At 40.3% G+C, this 21875-nt stretch overlaps 1 protein-coding gene across 5 annotated transcripts in view; it reads left to right on the top strand.

Moving 5' to 3' along the window:
* Window positions 1–2540: 2540 nt before the first annotated feature.
* TRPM6 (transient receptor potential cation channel subfamily M member 6) overlaps window positions 2541–21875 on the top strand; it is a 381140-nt gene continuing 361805 nt past the window's right edge. For 4 of the 5 annotated variants that reach the window (XR_012314145.1, XM_073670620.1, XM_073670628.1 and 1 more), the window contains exon 1: window positions 19074–19274. Coding sequence is in view for 4 of the 5 variants with exons in the window: in XM_073670620.1 (XP_073526721.1) it covers window positions 19263–19274 (12 nt within the window). In the remaining variant the exon portion in view is untranslated. Of the gene's footprint in view, window positions 2787–19073; window positions 19275–21875 lie in introns of those variants that run through there. The other variant, XM_073670622.1, reaches the window with a different exon arrangement.

Genomic DNA, 21875 nt, shown 5'->3' with positions numbered 1-21875 from the left:
TATTAATTTCATTATTTTTGTCTGGCATCCTACATTAGTATAGCTAAAATATAATCTTTCTAGTGGTCAAATCAATCTTTTTCCCATGCAGGGAAAAGAGATTTCCTATTTCTACATAGACCTTAGGAGGATTCAGCTAGGAAAAAAAGCCCATTTTTAACTTTCTAATTGTTGCACCATTTTGATGTATTTGGGGCTAAAAAGTGGCATCTAATACCTCAAGACAAAATAGGAAAGTGGCTTAAAGGTGTTGTCTGGCCTTATGTTTCAATTATGGAGTCACTCTATGCAGACGCGCAGACTTGAGCACAATATGAATTCTCACATTGCGTGCAATGCATGCAGTGAGGATTCTCCGGTGCCCAAAAAAATTCAAATTATTCCAATTACACATATTATGCTATACACATGTTTATTTCCTTTGTGTGTATTGGAACAACACAAAAAAAACAGAAAAAAGGCAAATTGGACATAATTTCACACAAAACCCAAGAAATGGTCTGGACAAAATTGCTGGCACCTTTCCAAAATTGTGGGTAAATGACTTTGTTTCAAGCATGTGATGCTCGTTCAAACTTACCTGTGGCAAGTAACAGGTGTGGCCAATATGAAAATCGCACCTGAAACTAGATAGAAAGGGGAGAAGTTGACTCAATCTTTGCATTGTGTGTCTGTTTGTGCCACACTAATCATGGGGAACAGAAAGAGGAGAAGAGAACTGTCTGAAGACATGAGAACCAAAATTGTTGAACAATATCAACAATCTCAAGTATACAAGTCCATCTCGAGAGATCTTGATATTCCTTTGACATAGTGCGCAACATAAGGTTGTTGCAATGCAGGATGCAGCCCCACTCAAGTTCCAAAGTCTTTCTTGGAAAGCGTATTGTGGAAAGATGAGACCAAAATAGAGCTTTGTTGAAGCACAACATTTTACTGTTAACAGAATGAGAAAAAAACACTGTACCTACAGTCAAAAATTTCGGAGGTTCAAAGATGTTTTGGGGTTGGTTTGCTGCCTCTGGCACTGGGTGCCTTGACTGTGTGTAAGGCATCATGAAATCTGAAGTTTACTAAAGCATTTTGGGTCGCAATGTAGTGGCCAGTGTCAGAAAGCTGGATTTACGTCCTAGGTCTTGGGTCTTCCAGCAGGACAATGACCCCAAACATACTTCAAGAAGCACCCAGAAATGGGTGGAAAAAAAGCGCTGGAGAGTTCTGAAGTGGCCAGTAATGAGTCCGGATTTAAATCCCGTTGAACACCTGTGGAGAGATCTTAAAATTGCTGTTGGGAGAAGGTGCCTTCAAATATGAGAGACCTGGAGCAGTTTGAAAAATAAGAGTGATCCAAAATTCCAGTTGAGAGATGTAAGAAGCTTCTTGATAGTTATAGGAAGCAATTGATTGAAGTTAGCTATTCCAAAAGGTGTGCAACCAAATATAAAGTTAAGGGTGCCAACTGTTTTGTCCGGCCCATTTTTGGGGTTTTATGTGAAATTATGTCCAATTTGCTTTTTTGTCTCTGTTTTTTTTTTTACGCTATTTCAATACACAAAAGGAAATAAACATGTGTATAACACAACATGTGCAATTGCAATAATTTTCTGAGAGAAATACTTAATTTTTTGGAACAATTTCAAAGGTGCCAACACTTTCGACCATGTGATTTGTATACATGCGATCATGTGCCGACTAGACGTGCATGGCCTTGTGGGCGGACACATCTATTCGGAATGTGTCCGTAAGTATGCATGACTGCCTGCTCCCACCATCGGAGAATCCTCACAGCATGCAGTAGAGTGACTGCAGGCTGCAACATTTTTTCTATGTATATTTCATATATCATACCTCATACCAAAATGGTACCCACTGATAAATAAATTGAACAAATTAATATAATCTGTAAATCCAATATAATTTACAATACCCAGAGTAAAAAATAGATGCATATCCATACTTGTCATTGTCGTCTCTTACTGGGATGACACCCACCACAACATGCATTTTGGTAAGAAGCCTTCACCTGGTAACTATTGAATATTGTAAATTGAACTAGTTTAGTAAATCCTGGGTTTATAGACTGCGTCCTTCATTTTGATCTTTCGTTTAAAGACCATAATGAAGACTGGCTGCAAAGAGAATGTCTTGGTCTGATCGGCCTGTTACACGGGTCTGAAGGTTTTTTGCACTGATTTCGATAGGCACTGCGTAGTGTCTATTTTCTCTTGCTGCGGCATTGCTGGAAACTGAACACTTTCTGCTGAGTTTCCTACAAGTGAAAACTGGGGTCCAAGCAGTAGAACACCCTCGGATCAACTCATTGTCGAAGGACCTCTACCAAAAGATGGTTGTTCAAAATGTACAACCCCTTTAAAGTCTAAGCTGTTGCCCGTGTATAATTGTATGCATTAACTTGTAGCTGACTTATGACCTATTCTTTCTTAATCTTAATGGGAAAAAAAAAAAGTTCAATGAAACGTGTAGCTCACCAACATCACCTTTGTTAATGATTTTCCACTCCAGGGAATGACTGAAGCTAAACTAATTCACAAATTCACAGCGTTTTAAAGCTCGGTGACAATCTGTGACAGAGGACACGTAGGAAGTTCATTGTTACTGTACCTGGATTTTGGAGAACACATATCAAAATTAATGTTGCTCCTTTCTCCAAATTTTAATTCAAGACTTAGATTAGTAGTGATATTTTACTTCACTTTGCTTGAAGGACTAATTCAGGAAATCAATGGCTGGAGGCTTCAAGTTTGCTACATACAAGGATGAGGCAGGTATGTATGTGACAATCTTCAGTAGTGATAAGTTGGTGCTTATCTTCCACGTGTTTAAATTTGCTTTGTTAGTAATATGGGTTGCCAATCATCCAGAAATTCCAGGGCAGTCCGTAAAAATAGGACACTTTTTTTCCCTGTTCGTAAAAAAATTGAAGGCTTCCATGATTTTTTTGAAGCTGAAGAAATGTATACCGATTATTTTGACTGTAATTATCATCATATTACAGTTTGCAGTGAATGCAGCTGATGTCTTCATATCTGAATTCAAGCTGTAGACATGGATCACTGATAATCATAATCATTTATTATGGTTTTCCAATGTGTCTGTAGAAAAATATAGTCTGTCTGTGATTTTGTGATAAGCTGTCCAGAAAAACTAAAAAGTTAAGTTGGCGACCCTTTTAGTAATTGACATTTCTGTGCCTTGACAGGTTTATAATCAACATTGTCAAAAGGAGCCCATTGGCAATTAAGCATGCAGAATAGGGAAACAAAAATGTTTACCTTAAAGGGGACACAAAATAACTAAATTTGCTGAAGTCTCTGGTTCCCTATAAGCAGCCATATCAGTATGATTGATGATAGTGTTCTTCAGTGGGATTTCTGACTACAAAATTAATAAGATGGTGGATATGTCACACATCTCCAGTTCTGAGAACCTAAATAATATTTATTTACTCACTTATATAGTGCCATGAATTCCACTGTGCTTTAAAGACATCATCATCACTGTCCCCATTGGGGCTCACAATCTAGATTCCCTATCAGTATGTCTTTGGAGTGTGGGAGGAAATTGGAGAACCCGAGGAAACCAACGAAAACACAGGGAGAACATACAAACTCCTTGCATATGTTGTCCTTGGTGGGATTTGAAACCAGAACCCCAGTGCTTCAAAACTACAATGCTAACCACTGAGCCACCGTGCTGCCCAATATGATTAAGACTCAGTCACACGTTCGTGTTTAATCATGTACGAGACAAATGGTACTGGTGTCATCATTGTGTCAATTTTTACCATCAATGTGTCATCCGTATATTCGCTTTTACCATCCGTGTGTCCGTTTTTACCATCAATGTGTCATCAGTGTTTTTTATGGATGGATAAATAAATTAGAACGCTTCTCCTATATTTGACAATGTTAAATACTAACAAATGGTACTGGTGTCATCTGTGTGTCCGTTTTTATCATCAGTGTTTTTCATGGATGGATAAATGAATTATAAAGCTTCTCCAATACTTTGTAATGTTAAATACTGACAGTACACGGACTGTACACTGATGCCATCCTTGTGCTGTATGTGTTCTTCACAGACCCATAGACTTGTATGGGCACTTTTCATCCGTGATACCGGAGAAAAATAGACATGTCTCCTTGAGTTTTGCATGGACACACAGTCTGTGAAGTAACACAGACATGTGAACAGCACCATAGATTATAATGGATACACTTACGTGCAAAATGGACATATGAATGAGGCCTTGCATAGACTTTTACTAGCTGTATAAGACAGGTTTCTCTTCACTACAATCATTCTTTCTTGATAAGCCTTTGTGACAATTCAACTTCTGGTCAAGATGAAGTGTCTTGTTGGTGCCCTCATTAGAACCCCGCACCAGAAATTGCCCCTGGGCAATGATTTCTGCTGTTATAATGGAGCTGAGACAATTATATTGGTTCTGTTTATTAATATATACCAGTAAATCTTAATAAACCCTACTAACTGTAACGTTTTTTGTTGAGGTGCTTGTGTCTTAGGCTGTGTGCCCACGGTGAGCTTTGATCGCGTTTTTGATGCTGAATGTTTTCCCTGCATCGAGAGCTCAGCGTCTTACAGTTCCGGCAGTGTCAAAAACGCGATAAAAACGCATGTTAAAAAAACGCACACAAAAACGCTATGAAGAAACGCAAGTAACCTAATTGAAATAATAAGTGCAGAAATTCTGCAACAACTAAGAGCTCCTCGTGGGAACGTGGCCTGAGGTACAAAAAAAGTGCAAGTATACCAATGGGAAGCTGACGGGGCATGTAACATGAGTGGCAGCTAGCCTAGGCAGTAACTTACTGGGCTAAGGCAATATAGCTACAACTAGTGCACAGAAAATTCCCTCTCAAAATAACATGCAAAAGTAGGTTTCCATTCAATGGAGAACTTATTGAATATGTGCATGGACTTCTTTGTTAGCATTCTAGTGTATACATATTGGGTGCAGACAATATTATATGAGAGAACAGCAGTGTTTTATACTGTATATAGGAATTATTTTTCCTGTACAAACCATTCCCAATGTCTCCATTCATCCGAGTCAGATGTCTCAATGAGGCTGGAATCACCCATGTGGTTTTTAGCGGAATTTCTTATGCAATGTTTTAAGCCAAAGCCATTAGTGGATACAAAGGAATGGATATGTAAGGGAAGGACCTTACTTCTCCTGCCTGCTGAGATTCACTTCTGGTTTTGGTTCAGAAAACTGCATCAAAACTGCATGTGTGTCCAGCCTTATTGAATAATGTATTTAAAGTGTCTAACCTTATTGAATAATGTATTTAAAGTGTCTAACCTTATTGAATAATGTATTTAAAAACAAAAAAAACAAAAATTAAAAATTGCTGGTGAGCTACTATTTTTATGTTCAACCGATTAACCTATGCAATTTGCTTTCTACCTTGTGCTATTCTCTTTCTCTATAAAAATGAGTTAAGAGTTTTAAGTACGGTTACAGTATTGGGCCTTATTCACACATCTGTTTGTGTCACATACGTGCTATAGGTTTTTTGTTATAACAGATAAAAAGACACACATTAGAGTCTGTGTGTCTTTATATACTGTATCTCTCATTTTCCTTTTTGATGATTGATGGTAGAAATATAAACTGAGACATAGTGATGAGCGAGTATGTTCTGTTAACCCTTTCGGCGAGTATGCTCGGGCCGAGCTCCGAGTAGTTCCAGCTGCTCAGTGTTATGTTTGAATCGCTCCCGTGTGCATGATTTGCGACTGTTTGACAGTTTTATTACATGTGAGGAATGTCTATTTCTTACACATTCCTCACATGTAATAAAGCTGCTAAACAGTTGCAAATCATGCACACGGGAGCGATTTAACCTTATCACCGAGCAGCTGTAAATACTCGGAGCTCGGCCCGAGCATACTCGCCGAAAGGGTTAACAGAACATACTCGCTCAACACTACTGACACATGTTCTACTTAGGATCTTACTGACTGGTTGATTATAGAAAATATGGATCCAGCAAACTGAGGAGAAGCGCTTTGTTTTTTGTATAGTGAAAAAAAACAGTTAATATGACCTGAATTGTAATTAAAAACAAAATTATAAAAAAAGGGAAAGGTCCAGGAAGAACTGACAGTGACTAGCGAAGCAAGCTCCAACTCATAAACCATAAAAAACTCCTGTATTGTCCCATTTGTGATGACACTAAACTTGGCATTGTATCTTTCCTTACCGATAAGCTGTTAACCTTTGCACTCATGTCAGCGAATGTTTCATTGTATCTCAGTCTTTAACACATATGCATTAAAATGACACTCGACACTTTTCTCATCCATTGACAACACTGTAAAATTACACTGCTAGAATTATAAACATTTTATAGCGCACAAGCCAAGAGGAACTCTTTGGATTACATTATAATTATGTTTCAAGAAATAAAAGCCATGCCTTCAATATCTGACCTTTAATTGGCTAATAAAATATGAGAATTAATTTCATTGTTTCGGCATTACAAAATAAGAGACACGCCAGGCTACCTGTATACTTCCAAATTGTGGACTAGAACTGGCCATGAACATAGATTCTTGTTGTCGGATCTTCAATTTCAAAGTTGTCTACAAAAAAACATCTAAGGCCATGTTCACATGATCAGTATTTGGTCAGTATTTTACATCAGTATTTGTAAGCCAAAACCAGGAGTGGAGCAATCAGAGGAAAAGTATAATAGAAACACGTCACCACTTCTGTATTTATCACCCACTCCTGGTTTTGGCTTACAAATACTGATGTAAAATACTGACCAAATACTGAACGTGTGAGCGTGGCTTTTGTGTATTCGTTTATTCCCCTCCTTCTTCCAAGAGCCATAACTTTATTCCATCAATATAACCATATGAAGGACAACTTTTATCTGATCACACCATTGATTTTACCTTGCAATGTCCTGGAAAATGAAAAATTCCAGTTGCAGTGAAAGGGTGACCCCCCCCCCCCTCCCCCAACTCCTCAATTCTGCCATTTAATTTTAGGTTTTGTTTTTACGACATTCACTGTGCAATAAAAATGGCCTGGTAACCTGATTTTCGGTATCAGTACGATTATAGCAATACCAAATTTGTAAAGTGAGTTTTTTTATTTAAGTATTAAAATAAATCTGAGTTTTATAAAGAAAATTTTGCTTTGTGTCGCCATTTTTTGAGAGCCGTAACATTTTTATTTTTCGATTGATGGAGCTATAAGTGATGTTGTTTTATTCATGGTGAGCCTATTTTTAAATGGTATCATTTTGGGCTTTTTATTTTATTTTTTTTGCTGGAGATACTGAGATACAAAAAAAACCCAGCAATTTTGGCTTTTTGATTTTTTTTCAATTTTTACTGTACCTGTAAAAATAATTTTATATTTGATAAAATGGACTTTTATGCGTTGATACCAAATATATCTTGATTTTTAGAATTTTTTTTATCAATGTACTTTTAAACTGGGAAAAGGAATGTGGATTTGAATTTATAATTTTTTTTAAAATGTTACCTTATTTTTCCTTTTATTGCTTGTTCTACATACTGCAATATACTCCTGTAGTTGGGCTTCACAAGAGTAAATACCAAAAAGTGAGATCTGATAGATGTCTCACTCCAAAATCAATAACTTCTATCTCAAGTTGTATTGTATAAAAAGTAGGATAAAACAACTTTTATTATGTATACTCTATTAAAATCATATATAGAAAGCCAACACTAACTTAATTAAGATACACTGCCTGTTGCATGTATAGGTAAGGAAAGATATATACAGCTTACTTGCTGAGGAAATTCAGATCCACATTTTAGATATAGCACCCTGGATATATAATTTTAGTGTAAAGCTCAGTGCCAAAATGACCCTAAACTGATTTTATGACTAAACCTGCAACATCAACATAATGGGGGTTCACAATCCTAAAAAGGGCAACCCCATACTGGCACATAATAAATGTGAACTGGATCAACTTATTTCACCAAGTTACTTAGGAAAACCTGTATTGGGCTTTTATTTTTGGAGAGATCTGTAGGATGGTAGTGGGATGGATCTCTCCCTCAAGTCTGGGTCTTACTTGTGACCCATGGCCACGTTTTTTATTTAAACCTGCAGTTAATGTTTGGGTGTGTCAGTTTTGTGTTGGATTTCACATGCAGCAGAGCTGAAGGTGCTGTGGACGTATGCCTGGCTGTATAAAGCTAACACAGTCCAGAGCCAGCGACGTGGGCAACCACGATAGCACCCGAGGACTTTATGGGAGTGCAAGTGCAGGCGGCACTGGACTTTATTTACAAATTCCTGGCTGCGGTCCGGAAGTGACCACTTTCCTGTGTTCAGTGTTTTGGACAATAAAGGATGTTTCATTTTACTTGCCTGGGTCACTGTCTCACTAATTCACTCACAGAAAAGCCGCTGCCTTATGTCACCTATTCAAAGATTACATGATAACTTATTGATCAGCAGTTTTCCTTCCTCACGGGACCCACACAGATCGGCAGAATGGGGCACTTTTATCCCCGCTAGAATGGAGTGGCAGTGAGCTCGCTTAAAGCACCACTCCAACATTTTTTTTTATTGCACCACTGGAGTGGCGCTTTAGATGTAAGTCTCCTGCTCCCTGTCTGATACTCACCTGCCACCGCCTTCATTGGTTTCCCTGCTGCTCTGGTCCATTTCTGTGAAAAGTCACCTGCCGGCGTGCTTCAGTGTTTCATGGAGCATGCCGGAGGTCACTCTTCAATACATGTCTATGAGAGCCTTGTTCTGGCTCTCACAGACTTGTATCGAGAGATTGTGAGTGGAGCTTCTGATTTCCGGCTGTCACAAGCTGCGCTCACAAGATGGTGCTAAGGGACCGAAGCAGTGCTGAAAACCGGGGAAGAAGTCAGAGGGTGAATATATGACCAGGACCTGGGGGCTTACATTTAAAGCGCCACTCCAGGGCTGAAAAAAAAATGCTGGAATGGTGCTTTAACCTCCACTCCATTTATTTCCTATGATTCTGATGAGCAATGAGCTCAGGTTTTCCTGGAAGCCCCATCGAGAATGAATGGAGCAAAAGTTAGGTATGCACAGTGCCATTCTAACGGGGATAAAAGTGCACAATTCAGGATAAAAATCCCTATTCTGCCAATTCGTACGTGTCTCAGCAGTTGGACATCCCCTTTATATGATATATTAATGGTATAGCATTTAATATGAGGAATCGACTTTCCTTAACATGTACAGGTGCATAGGAAGTCTTTGCAGGTGTTTTTTGTTAATTATTTTAATTTACTGAGATAATGACTTTTGTGTTTTCATTGGCTGTAAGCCATAATCATCAACATTAACAGAAATAAACACTTGAAATAGATCACTCATGTAATGACTCTATATATGAGTTTCACTTTTTATATTGAAGAACTGAAATAAATGAACTTTTTAATGATGTTCTAATTTTGTGAGATTCACCTGTATGTATGAATAAGGCAAAAAAGAGAGCCCCTTGGCACTCCCGACTTTCTCCTATAAATTCACGATGATGTACACAGGTGTAATCCATACATATAGCTACCTGATTAAAAAATCTGTGGTGCTCTGATGTAATGCAAAAAGTCACTGAAAATCCCAAAAAGTAGATGTGAAGATAATGGCACTCACCACATCATGGGGAAATCTTATTAATATATAACATGTAAATAGATCATTGGATGCAACACGCAAGTCGGAAATTACCAACTTAACTATTTATTTTCCTTAGCCGGGAGTGGGGAAAGGAGTTTCTTTAACAGAAGGGAAAGGGTATGATTTATAGCATACAATGTTCAATATACAATTCTGTTATCAGGCACATATACTGTAACTCTTATAGTCACTCTATGTGCCATATGACTAACTTCTGATGAGAGTAGTATTCACAAGCACCAAAATGTCAATGGCAAGTTTCTCTATTAATCACAGGTTCTAATAATAATAATCTTTATTTTTATATAGTGCTAACATATTCTGCAGCGTTTTACATAAGTTATCATTGCTGTCCCCATCGGGGCTCACAATCTAGATTCCCTATCAGTATGTCTTTGGAGTGTGGGAGGAAACTGGAGAACCCCGAGGAAACCCACGCAAACACGGGGAGAACATACAAACTCCTTGCAGATGTTGTCCTTGGTGGGATTTGAACCCAGGACCCCAGTGCTGCAAGACTGCAGAGCTAACTACTGCGCCACCGTGCCGTTCTAATGTGCATCTTTAGGTTTTCCTGCTAGGCCGCAGGTCCTTCTGACAAAGTCAATCAGCGCTGTATGGGCTTTTTTCACACTTGCCAGTCCCCGTCCCGTATGCGGCACCACCCTGTACTGTACCCTAACTGAACCCTGTACTGTACATCAGAGCTGGAAGTGACGGCCCGAGTCACTTGCTCCTCCAGTCCACCACGGCAGACGTCCACTTTCGGATTAGGATCCTCACGGGGTCTTCGGTGCTTGACCTGCCACGGTAGTCTATCGGGCCTGGACGAACGAGGGCTGGACCCGAGCCTTGACTGGTGTAGTCTGGTTCACGGACCTTGACTGGCGTCGTCTGGTTCACGGACTTCGACCGGAGTCGTCTGGACCCTGCTCACAGGCACACAACAACCTGCTGGTTCAGCTCTCCTGGCACACTTTGGTGTCTTGGCCTCGATGGCTCTCTCTGTGCGCGCCCCGTTCATCTCACTGGTTGGCGTCAAATCTCTTCCCGCCTTGCCACTCCAGCTTCTTATATCGGGGAACTGCATCACATAGGTCGCCTGACCCGGTGCTTCGTCTAGACTCTTCCTTTCCAAAACTCTCCCCTTTCCTATTGGTTCCGCAGGGTCCTGCTTGGGAAGCAGGTGGCAGTCTTCAGACAGACACACTCTTACATACACATACAGTATATACCTTTAAATATACATACAGTGGATGTAAAAAGTCTACACAACCTTGTTAAAATGACAGTTTTTTGTCAGGTAAAAAAAAATCACACCAAGAAGAATAATTTCAGAACTTGTAGAAGAGCGGAGATAACGATGGGTGCCTGAAACTGTAGTACAGTGGGATCATGCACCTTAAAGCACCACTTCAGTGTTTTATTTTATTTCAACGCTGGAGTGGTGTTACTAATGTAAGGTCCCTGACCCTAGTATTACACTCACCCTCCGCCTTCAGCTCCACCATCTTGTGACTGCAACTTCTGACTGACTGGAAGTCAGAGCTAACGGACACAAGCTCTCAATGTAAATCTATGAGAGCCTCGTTCTGACTCATAGACTTACATTGAAAAGCGACCTCCGCTTGTTTCAGCAAACACTGGAGCAATCGGGCAGGTTACAAACAGCTGGAGACCGTCCGAAGTGGCGCTGAAAAAAGATGAAGGTGGCTGCTGGTAATTATGAAACTGGGGGCATGACTTTACATTACTAGCACCACTCCAGCGTAGCAATAAAAAAAATGCTGGAGTGGTGCTATAATTGCAACTGTGAGAGATTGAAAGTAGTATTTAAACCGTTAAAGGGTTAACTGCAGCGATCGTAGCTAGCTCCAGTTGTTGCTGTTATAGGTGAATGCCAGGTGCGGAAGGGGCTCAGATCCTGAGCCTGCTCTGTACATCGGCACCTTACCTTTGTCATACATCTATATCACACGTCAGGAAAGGGTTAAAGGAAGTTTGTCACACAAAATAAGTGTTAAAACCAAGCTCAGTTCCACAGTACTCTTGGAGTGACCAAACTGTTCAGTGCACTTTCCCAACTACTTGTTTTGAATCTATCTCCACCCTCTATCTTGATTGAAAGCTCTGGCCTTCCAGGAGCCAGGGGAGCGTGGCAGTAGTTGGAAATCGAGTGGGAAGGACAGCTGTGCTATATGGCTACTCCAAGGTCCAGTGAGAGCATATGCTTACTGTAGTTTGAATGGTCATTTTGTGCTGACAGATTCATCTTAAGGATTCCTTCACTGTTGAAAATTAACTTTTCACTGCCGGATGCAATAAAATGCTCATAAAAACACAAGTGCCTTAAATAATGCTACCTTTACACTACTTTCTATAATGATTGCATGTAGTATAACTAAAGCTAACATACAGGCAAATTGTCAGTGGCATTTACATGTTTCCAATCATGCTGCAGATAACGTTATTTACAGTGGCAAGCAGGGTTGTGAAATGTTTAGAAATCCCTCGACAGTCCTTAAATTAGGGCACCTTTTCCCCTGTTCGTAAAAAAATGTAATGCGTCCATTATTTTTTTGAAGCCAGAAAGACTTGCACATGTTTTTAGGATTATTTATCACTAGTGATGAGCGAGCATGCTCGCTACTACTCGGTACTCGCCCGAGCATCTCACTGCTTGAGATGCTTGGAGCTTGCCGAGTATTTCCAGGCTTGCTCGGCGGGAGCTCTGGTCCTCTCCCTGCATGTTTGGCGCACTTTAGAGAGCCAATGAACATACAAGGATTGTCTGCCACACACTGTAATGCTGTAGCCATGTTGGCTGTGGCATTACAGTGACTGGCTGGCCGTACACAGCGTCATCAGGTCCATATCAGACCTGGCACCGCCATGCTCGTCACAGTCTACTCCGGAATCAGACAGTGTAGGGAGAGATGCTGCTGAGCTAGGGAGAGATTTACTTGTTTCTTAGTTAGTGTAGGTATACCAGACTATATTAGATACACATATCCATCTCAACAAACAGTCCTTCTGAGGACTAATCTACCAGCTGCATAGATATCAGTGCTAGGCAGGCAGGCAGGCAGTGTATGTGGCAGACTGCAGTGCATATAGCAAGAGGGTCCATTCCAGTTCTGTCAGCTGCTGGTGCTTTTACAGATATTTCTAGAAATAGCCCCAGGTATCAGGGGCCAGGAATAATTTTTTTTTGGATCTTAATCCTGATTATTTGCTTAAAAAGCAATCCAGAGAACACTGTTTTTCTGCTCCATTTGCATGTTGGCACTGCAGAATACAGCCAGATTCTTTCCATATTACAGCACTAAAAATCCATCTAATTAAAACTGTGGTTTGTCCGTCACACGGATCACATATACAGTAAGTGTGCTCAAAATTCTACCATTTCAGGCCTCCAAAGAAATCTTGTTGCAGTGTGTCAGTGAATTTATTCACACGAGGTCGCTATTAAACATAGTTACCTACAGGCCAGCAATTTAAAACTGTGGTTTTCCGTCAAACGTATCACATATCACTGCGGTTCAAATCCAGCCATTTGTAGTGAATGTGGAAAATATTGTCCTCCATTTAAATTGGGCAAGGCGAGTGGCATGGGACGGGGAAGTGGACGTGATAGTGATGATGGTGCATGCAGAGGACGATGCCGAGGCCATGGGCTAGCTGAAATTGTGCCACAACAAACACCCACATCTTCTCGCTCGACCTTCCTGTCCCAATTAATAGGGGACCGTAGAACACCACTATTGAACACAAAGCAGTGTGAAAAGGTTATTTGTTGGATAGCAGATAATGCTTCCAGTCACTTAGCCACCACCACCACCACCCAGTGCCCAGAGACAACTGATCCCACACTTGGACACTCTGAAGAGCTGTTCACTTTTCCATTTATAGATTCGGCCTCTTGCCCGGTTCACTTGAGGCGGGGCAAGAGGAGATCGCATGTAGCGATGCCCAAATATTTGAGCAGCCACGGTCACACGAAGGCGATGGTGGGAAACTGTCACAAGAGGTGGACGATGATGAGACACAATTGCCAGAAAGTCAGGAGGAGGACCAGGGTTCGGAAGTGGAAGACGAGGTGGTGGATGATATAGTAACTGACCCAACCTGGCAGGGAGACATACAGAGCAAGGACAGCAGCACACAGGGGAAGGGAGGCAGAGCACCCCAACAGGCAGGAAGAAGCAGTGTGGTGGCCGCAGACAGAAGGCGGGCAACCCTTCCCCGCAACATCAACATGACCGAAGTTGCAAGTACAACTGTTAGGGCTTCCCGAGTCTGGTTGTTTTTTAAAGACTCTGCCGATAATCCCAAAAAGGCCATTTGCACCACCTGCCAGGCCAGCATCAGCAGGGGTAGCAAAAATAGCAGCCTGACCACCACCAGGATCAAACTTAGATGCCGAGCACGCCGCAAATACTCGGCGAACAACTGAGCATGCCCGTTTAAAGGATTAAATAAGCACATTCGCTCAACACTACTAATAACACATCTGAGAGACACCTCATATTCATTACAAATGTGATGTAAATAATAAATGACACTTAGCCTCCATAGCTATTAGATGTAAGTTGAGAACGATTGGGCCATTGGAATTTCAACAGCCGATCCTTTTGTTTTCAGTGGTCTTCTCCTCTCTCCTCATTGAAAACACATGAGCTCTTGCCTGAGTGGTCATGTGTTTTGGGGAGTCAGGAGAGATATCTGTCTTTTGAATGAATGTTTGGCTGACATTTATCTTGTGTGTATGGCCGACTTAACTACAGACCAATCACTGGAAATATCACTAGCTTACTAGTGACGGGGGGCAAATACTGGGAAAGCATGGGCTGGTCAACAGATATAACTCTTGACAAGGCATAGATGTTTGAGTTTTTAGGAAATGTAAATTGCATTTGCAAAGTACATAAATAATCTCTGCGCTGAACTAGTGATGAGATTACATGTGCCACAGTAAATTGCCAACGTGTAGGCAGAATGCTCATCATTGTGTAAAGAAGAAAAACTTGTGGTTCTCCAGCATCCAAGATGCTTGAAATGTCAAAGCATTTTGACGTCACTTGTGGACTTTTGGCAGTTCTAAACCAGTCCCTGTCAGCTTCACCAACCTTTTGAAAAGTGGATGGAACTTAGCTGGGAGATGTGCGTGGCATAGTGCATCTAACAATTTCATTACAATTCACGTCACAAACATAACATTGGTGAAAAATTCTCATTCAGTTCAAAAAGCGTAAGCAGAGCTTTATGTAAATCATATACTATGACCCAAATTAATCAAGACTGGAATTTTGTAGGCCATTCTTTTTGAAATGTGCCCTGGAGTAAGGTGCACCAAGCGCATTAATAGACGTGCTCCCATTAATGAAATGTGTGCATCTTTCAGCTGCCGTGCACCACGGCAAGAAATGTACGTCAGTCTAGGTGAATTTGGGCCACGTTATGTGCTTTGTATAAAGATCTGCTTACGTTTTTCAGACCGAATGAAGGTTTTCCACCTATAAACAACCTACAATATTTGGAGTGCTTGACAAGTTTAGTAAAAAATGTATTAAAAAATGACATAAAAAACATCACACAGAACAGAGGACCATACACATGGTTAATGACTCAAGAATTATTAAAATACACATTAAATTCAATAAGGTATATGCTGTTGCTGATGTTATGAAGACCCTATTCACATACACAAAATGCAACAGAGAGTCAGAAAACCTGTATGCCGGTCTAAGAAAATGACCCTGACGCACGTTTCACGGCCACTTCTTCTGAGGACCCACAATCCACTAGCTATATTCCCAATAAGATTTTTTTCTCGGTTGGATTATTGCTTCTTTAGCTCAAACATTTTGTAGGATTTTTGTGGTCCACGATTATAGATTTGGCTGTTATTCCACCTGGTTGAACTGATTTCTCACATACTCTATGTGGATAGGGTCTTCATAACATCAGCAACAGCATATACCTTCTTGAATTTAATGTGTATTTTAATAATTCTTGAGTCATTAACCATGTGTATAGTCTTCTGTTCTGTGTGATGTTTTTTATGTCATTTTTTAATACATTTTTTACTAAACTTGTCAAGCACTCCTAATATTGTAAGTTGTTTATGTGATAGCTGGGAAAGTTAAGTATGGTCAATTAATAGGAATTATAGGTTTTTCACCTATGTTGCTTTGAGCAACTCTGCAACTTTTGTGACATTTTGATGCTTGAGGACCAATATTAGCCAATTGTCTTCTGCAGTCTACTAGTCTGCTGCTGCACTAAAAAATCCCTCATAAATGAATAATATATACGTGACTGGTAATGTGGACATTTCATAAAAACAGATGAGACTGAATGTCTGCTATGGGTGTTAAATTTCCCCCTGAGGGGTGTGGAGCACAATCGGTTTGCCACTAGCTGGAATATGGTACGGAATTTCTCTCAGTTCTTCACCCTTAAATCTTACAAAACTCCCCAGAATAGTCACCGACTGGTGGCAGTAGTGTTGTCAGGATAAGATAGACCAGAGAATGAGATGGAGACAGGCCAGAAAAGGAGTAGAAAAACAGATACCATGTGAACAATCGTAAGAGCAAAACAGGAGTGTTATCCAAGGCAAGAATCACGTATCATAATCAGCAAGAACAAAAGCCAGGCAAAGGGTAGCATCGCAAGTTTCAGGCAAGGCATAACGGGTATTCCAACCTTCTCTATTTAGGTGTGGATCCCACTAGCTATCTCAATAACTGGGTCACATCGCGTTTAGCTGTCAGTGGAGAGATAGTCAGAAGTCCCATAAAAATAAATTCTCAGGACCCACATCTACTCTACACGTGCAGCATATGCTGTGGATATCAGTGACCATGGGTTTCTCAGACTTCCCAATATCTGCAGATTATTCCATAAATGTTTGATAGTTGCGGGTTCCACAGTTGTGACCTACATCTACCTCCATATCTCGATCCCCCTTTCTGCTGGTTGAATGATTGCAGTGACTGATTACAGCACTCAGCTGTATTCAGAACTATCTAAAATTGGTTGTCCTGACCACTACTAGGACAACCCCTTCTCAATCTGAATGTTTGCCCACTTTAAAATAAAAGCACCTATACTCACCTCCTGTGTCGGTGCCATTCCAGCGGTGTCGGCACTCGCATTCCTGGGGCTCACGAGAGGTTGTTACGACACGTGAATCAGTGCTGGCATCACAGTCCTCGCTTTAGGATGTATAAGTAATGAAGAGGAAGTGAGCGGCCAGCCGCAGCTTTCACCTCCTCTTGTTTACTTATACGTCTAGGAGGGGACAGTGATGCCAGCGCTAATTGGGTGGACAACCTCACGAGAACGCAAGTGCCGACACTGGGGAAACGGCGCCAGCACTGGAGGTGAGTATAGGTGTTTTATTTTAAAGGGGGAAAACATTCAGATTGAGAAGGGGTTGTCCAAGTAGTGGACAACATCTTCAGGGAGTTTGTATATTCTCGTGTGTTTTCTCCGGGTTCTCCGGTTTCCTCCCACTCTCCAAAGACATACTGAAAGGGAATTTATATTGTGAGCCCTAATGGGGACAGTGATGATAATATATATAAAGCGCTGTGAAATATGATGGCGCTATATAAGCAATGCATAAAAATAAATTTTCGTTTTAATGCTCTTTGCCATATATACTTTTCGGAACTGCAGAAGTTATGGTTTGTGGTAATAAACATTTGCACAATGCTCTAAAATAAAATCATTCAATGGGAAACTGAAAGTGAAAAAGTTTGCTCTAGGCCTCTTTCAGATGTCTGTTTTTCTCGTACGAGTGCTATCTGTGGTTTTCACGGATGTACAGTATCTCGTGCCTGTGATAGTCTATGTGGCCTTTCACGTCTGTCATTTTTCACGGACCGAGCTGTCTGTGGAAAATCATGGAGACACGTGATTTTCATTCAAGGGTTGGCTCAAAATCAGCTCTACAAGTCTATATGGGTCTGTGAAAAAATCGTAAAGCACTCAGATGACATCCAAGTGCAGTGCGATTTTCACGGACTGTCAGAAAGGAGAAGGTGGAGAAACTTTCTTTTTTCTCCATGTACGAGAAAAACTGATCACGCTCGGACCATACTCTGATCAAAATAATAGGTCTTGTTTTGAGAGTTTTTTTACATCAGTATTTGTAAGCCAAAACCAGGAGTGGGTGATAAATCCAGAAGTGGTGACGTGTTTCTATTATACTTTTCCCCTGATTGTTCCACTCCTGGTTTTGACTTACAAATAAAAACTCACAAAAAACTCAACGTGTGTGCATGTCCTCAGAGTTTCATCAGCTTTTTTCTTGCTTCAGAATCCTCTCCAATCACATAATATAACAGCACATCAATAGCACCAGACTGCTTTCCAATTTTTTTTCACGGACCCATAGACTTGCATTGGCGACTTTGATCCATGTCTCAGATCAAAATTGGACATCTCTCCATGTTTTGGTGTGAACCTCTCAGTCCACAAAAATATACAGACATGCAAACATCCTATATACTATACTAGGTGAGTTAGGGCTCGTGCACATTCCGTATTATCGGTCTGAATGCGATCCGGCAAAACATTGCATCATACTCGGACCAATGTTAGTCTATGGAGCTGTGCACAAGTCCGCATGTTTGCTGCATGTCCGAGTTTGATCTGATATTCAGATTGAGCTCAGCAATGCAAATCAATGAGTCTGTGGAAACATCGGACAGCACTCGGATGACATTTGAGTGCAGTCCGATTTTCACACAATGAAGAAGATGGAGAATTTTTTTTCTCCATCTTCTCCTCACCCGAGAGAATCAGAACACCCTGTTCTCACACTCTGAGTGTGATTTGAATAATCGACTCGATTCTCTCGGATGACAGAATATATGATCGTGTGACCCTAGCTCACATCAGCTAAAAATACGGATAGAACTTGTATATGAAAAACTAATGGCTGAATAAGCCCTTAGACTAGGGTTACACCTATTTTTTTTCATAACTCATTGTAAAAAAATAACTGTCCATAGGAATTTATGGAGTATACTAGGCTTTGCTGAGATTAAATTGAGTTGTGTAAAAATTGCTCATAAATGGCTTATTGAGGTTCAGAGTACTGCATAGAATAAAAGCCTTATTATGAAAAGTCTAAGTGCATCAATAGTCATATTTTCCAGTAGTCAATATTCTAACTTTTGTTGCCCTTGAAAAAAACCTCTATTTTTATAGCTGCAATTGCTAGTTCTTACATGTGTGTAGTGTTACTCTGCAGAAGGAGCCATAAAATGAGGCTGGGATTGCTGGAGCAGATCAAGGATCATTCCTGTACCTAGAGATGTGCTCAGCTTAGGTGCATATCTGAAGGAGCCTCCTCCTCCTCCTCCTCCTGGAGCTGCAAGTGTTTCCCTGGAGGGTGGGGGACATCACGCTGCTCATTACCCCCAGTTTGAAAGTCTGATGAGTTTGCTGGTCAGGACTGGGAGGATCACTGCCTTAGGGAATCCCTTAGGAGACCCTATTAAATACCACCCCCTGGGAAGTCTCCAGCACCTTGAAAATGCAGCTGAAGGTAATGTATAGAGTGACAATACTTTCCCTCTAGAGCCTTTGTAGCAAACTCTTTTCACTTTTCTGCCAATTTTAAGGCAGCCTCTTAGTATGAATGCACTGCAAGTCTCAGCACTCTCTATTACACAGCAGACTTGCTGGTACTTACAGTGTCCCATATAGCATACTTTACAATGAGGATCACACACATATAATTCTATATATTTGACTTTTCATATGTTTCACCCTACATTATAGTAGTGTTTGTTTCCAGCGACTGATAACTAATGCATGATATTTTACTAAATAATGCAGAAATATTAGGGACATGTAGCAGTAATTGCTCTAATGCAGATACATTAGTCACACACTGACTTCTTGATTTGCTTTTTTTTTCATGTGGATTTACAGAAAACACCTGATATGAGATGTTACTATGGTATCATAGTGTCGGCTAGACACATTTATACGCTTCAGTGTGATGTTTTGTCGATTGCCAGAAATGCTCTGCCATCCCAAAACCCAGAAGATTGTTAGGGTACTCCTAGGTTTGCCCACCCATTTTGCGATTAGAAAAGAATGGCACTATTACTGCTGCCCAGAACATCTTACTGGTTACCATAGTAACCATATAGCAAGGATACATTATGTTTAAGACACTACGGTGTGAAAATGCTAGTTCCATAAAATAATCCATCGGATGGAGTGGCATTACTCTATGCATTATCGGCTGATTATATATTTTTATATTTGGAACAGAAAATTAAAAAAGGTTGTCAGGTTCAATAAAAATGTGGGCCCGGGTTGCTCCCTCTTTGAAACAAAAAATAATAATAATAATAATAATTTCTTCCGTTGCTACCCACCGTTCTTTGCTGACAACTTATATGCAATACGTGACTACTACAGCCATTTACTGGCCACTAGTGTTGAGCGAGTATGTTCTGTTAACCCCTTCGCCGAGTATGCTCGGGCCGAGCTCTGAGTATTTATAGCTGCTCGGTGATATGGTTGAATCGCTCCGTGTGCATGATTTGTGACTGTTTGACAGTTTTAATACATGTGAGGAATGTCTATTTCTTACACATTTCTCACATGTAATAAAACTGTCAAACAGTCGCAAATCATGCACACGGGACCGATTCAACCATATCACCGAGCAGCTATAAATACTCGGAGCTCGGCCCGAGCATACTCGGACAGAACATACTCGCTCATCACTACTGGCCACTGCAGTGTCTTGTTTTCTACCTAAGCAGCACCACTGAGCACAGTGATTGGCTGCAGTGGTCACATGTGGTAGGCCGCTCTATCAGCAAAGGCCAACAGAGGCGCAACAAGGACTTCAGTAGATAACTACTTCATTTTTTAAAATTTATTTAGTTTTTACTTCATTTTAGAGCATGAACAGCCTTGGTTTATTTTTTACTTTTTTATAGAACTGGAGAAACCATTTAAGATAATGGATACTTAAATATTAAACTGGTGTATTTCACACATCTAGTTTAATGTACGTTATGTGTTCATTTTAGGCTCTTTTCACACCTTCCAGCACAAATTTTAATAGTATATCGTGACATTTTATCAGTTAAAAAGATGGACACAGAGACAAAAACCCAAAAGACCCTATAATGGTCAGGGGGCCCATCGGCACTGTTGCTGTCAGGAGACAAGTTTAGCTTTTCAATTATTTTCTTTGCAAAACAGCAGTAATGTAGAATACAAATGTGAACAGAGCTTTAGATGGTGGTGTGTTATGTTCATTTTAGCCAAGATCTATACCAAGTTACCTTACAGAAAGGGGTTACATGTTTTTATATCATGCAATGAATCCCACAGCTTAAAAGTAGTTCTATCTATAATGCAAAGATTATCTGTGACATGACATGTGGATGTGCATATGTAAAGTCTCTTGCACATCATGTTCAGTAGATGTCTTGTATGTTTCCTTGATGATGGTGTAATGATGGATCTTACTCCCAAGGAGAGGGAAATCATTCCTGAGATCCTTTTAAACGAAGGAGAAAGTATATGCAAAGACATACAAGAGAACAAATCTCCAAAATTAGTCATAGGCATGGAGCCTGAATGGCAGCGCACAGAGGCCACACTGCTCGTTTACCCGAAGACTCATGGCCGCCATGTCCTGTATGTATAGAAGAATCGCTCCGGCTGTGAACACAAATTTGGAATATGTATATGACCTTCAAGCCAAGGAAGGGGAAGTGACATGGAAAAAAGGTACTAAGGAGGTCTTAGTCTCTTCCTGTACTTTCTAAAGAGGAAGACTCTACACCTTATGAATTTGTTTCTGCTTATTTATCATGAGGAAGAAAAAAAAACTTAAAACACTAGTCATTGTGCTCTAAAAGGGGAAGAATATTCCTCCCCTCATGTACTAATCATCATAAAATTAACATAAAACATAAATATTAACATAACCACTAAAATTATAAAAAAAACTGGACATGTTGGATTGCATTTTTTTTTGACAATTTCACTGTAATTGGATTTTTTTTCCCATTTTCCAGTACACTCTGTGGTAAAATGAATGGTGTCATTAAAAAAACAAGCCCTCATTTGTCTATGTGGACATAAAAATAAAATAGTTATGGCTCTGGAA

Source organism: Phyllobates terribilis, unplaced genomic scaffold (genome assembly GCF_046119375.1).
Source record: "Phyllobates terribilis strain yellow unplaced genomic scaffold, ASM4611937v1 Scaffold_1__5_contigs__length_1240528914, whole genome shotgun sequence".
Classification (NCBI taxonomy): domain Eukaryota; kingdom Metazoa; phylum Chordata; class Amphibia; order Anura; family Dendrobatidae; genus Phyllobates; species Phyllobates terribilis.
This window is presented reverse-complemented; position numbering and strand designations above follow the sequence as displayed.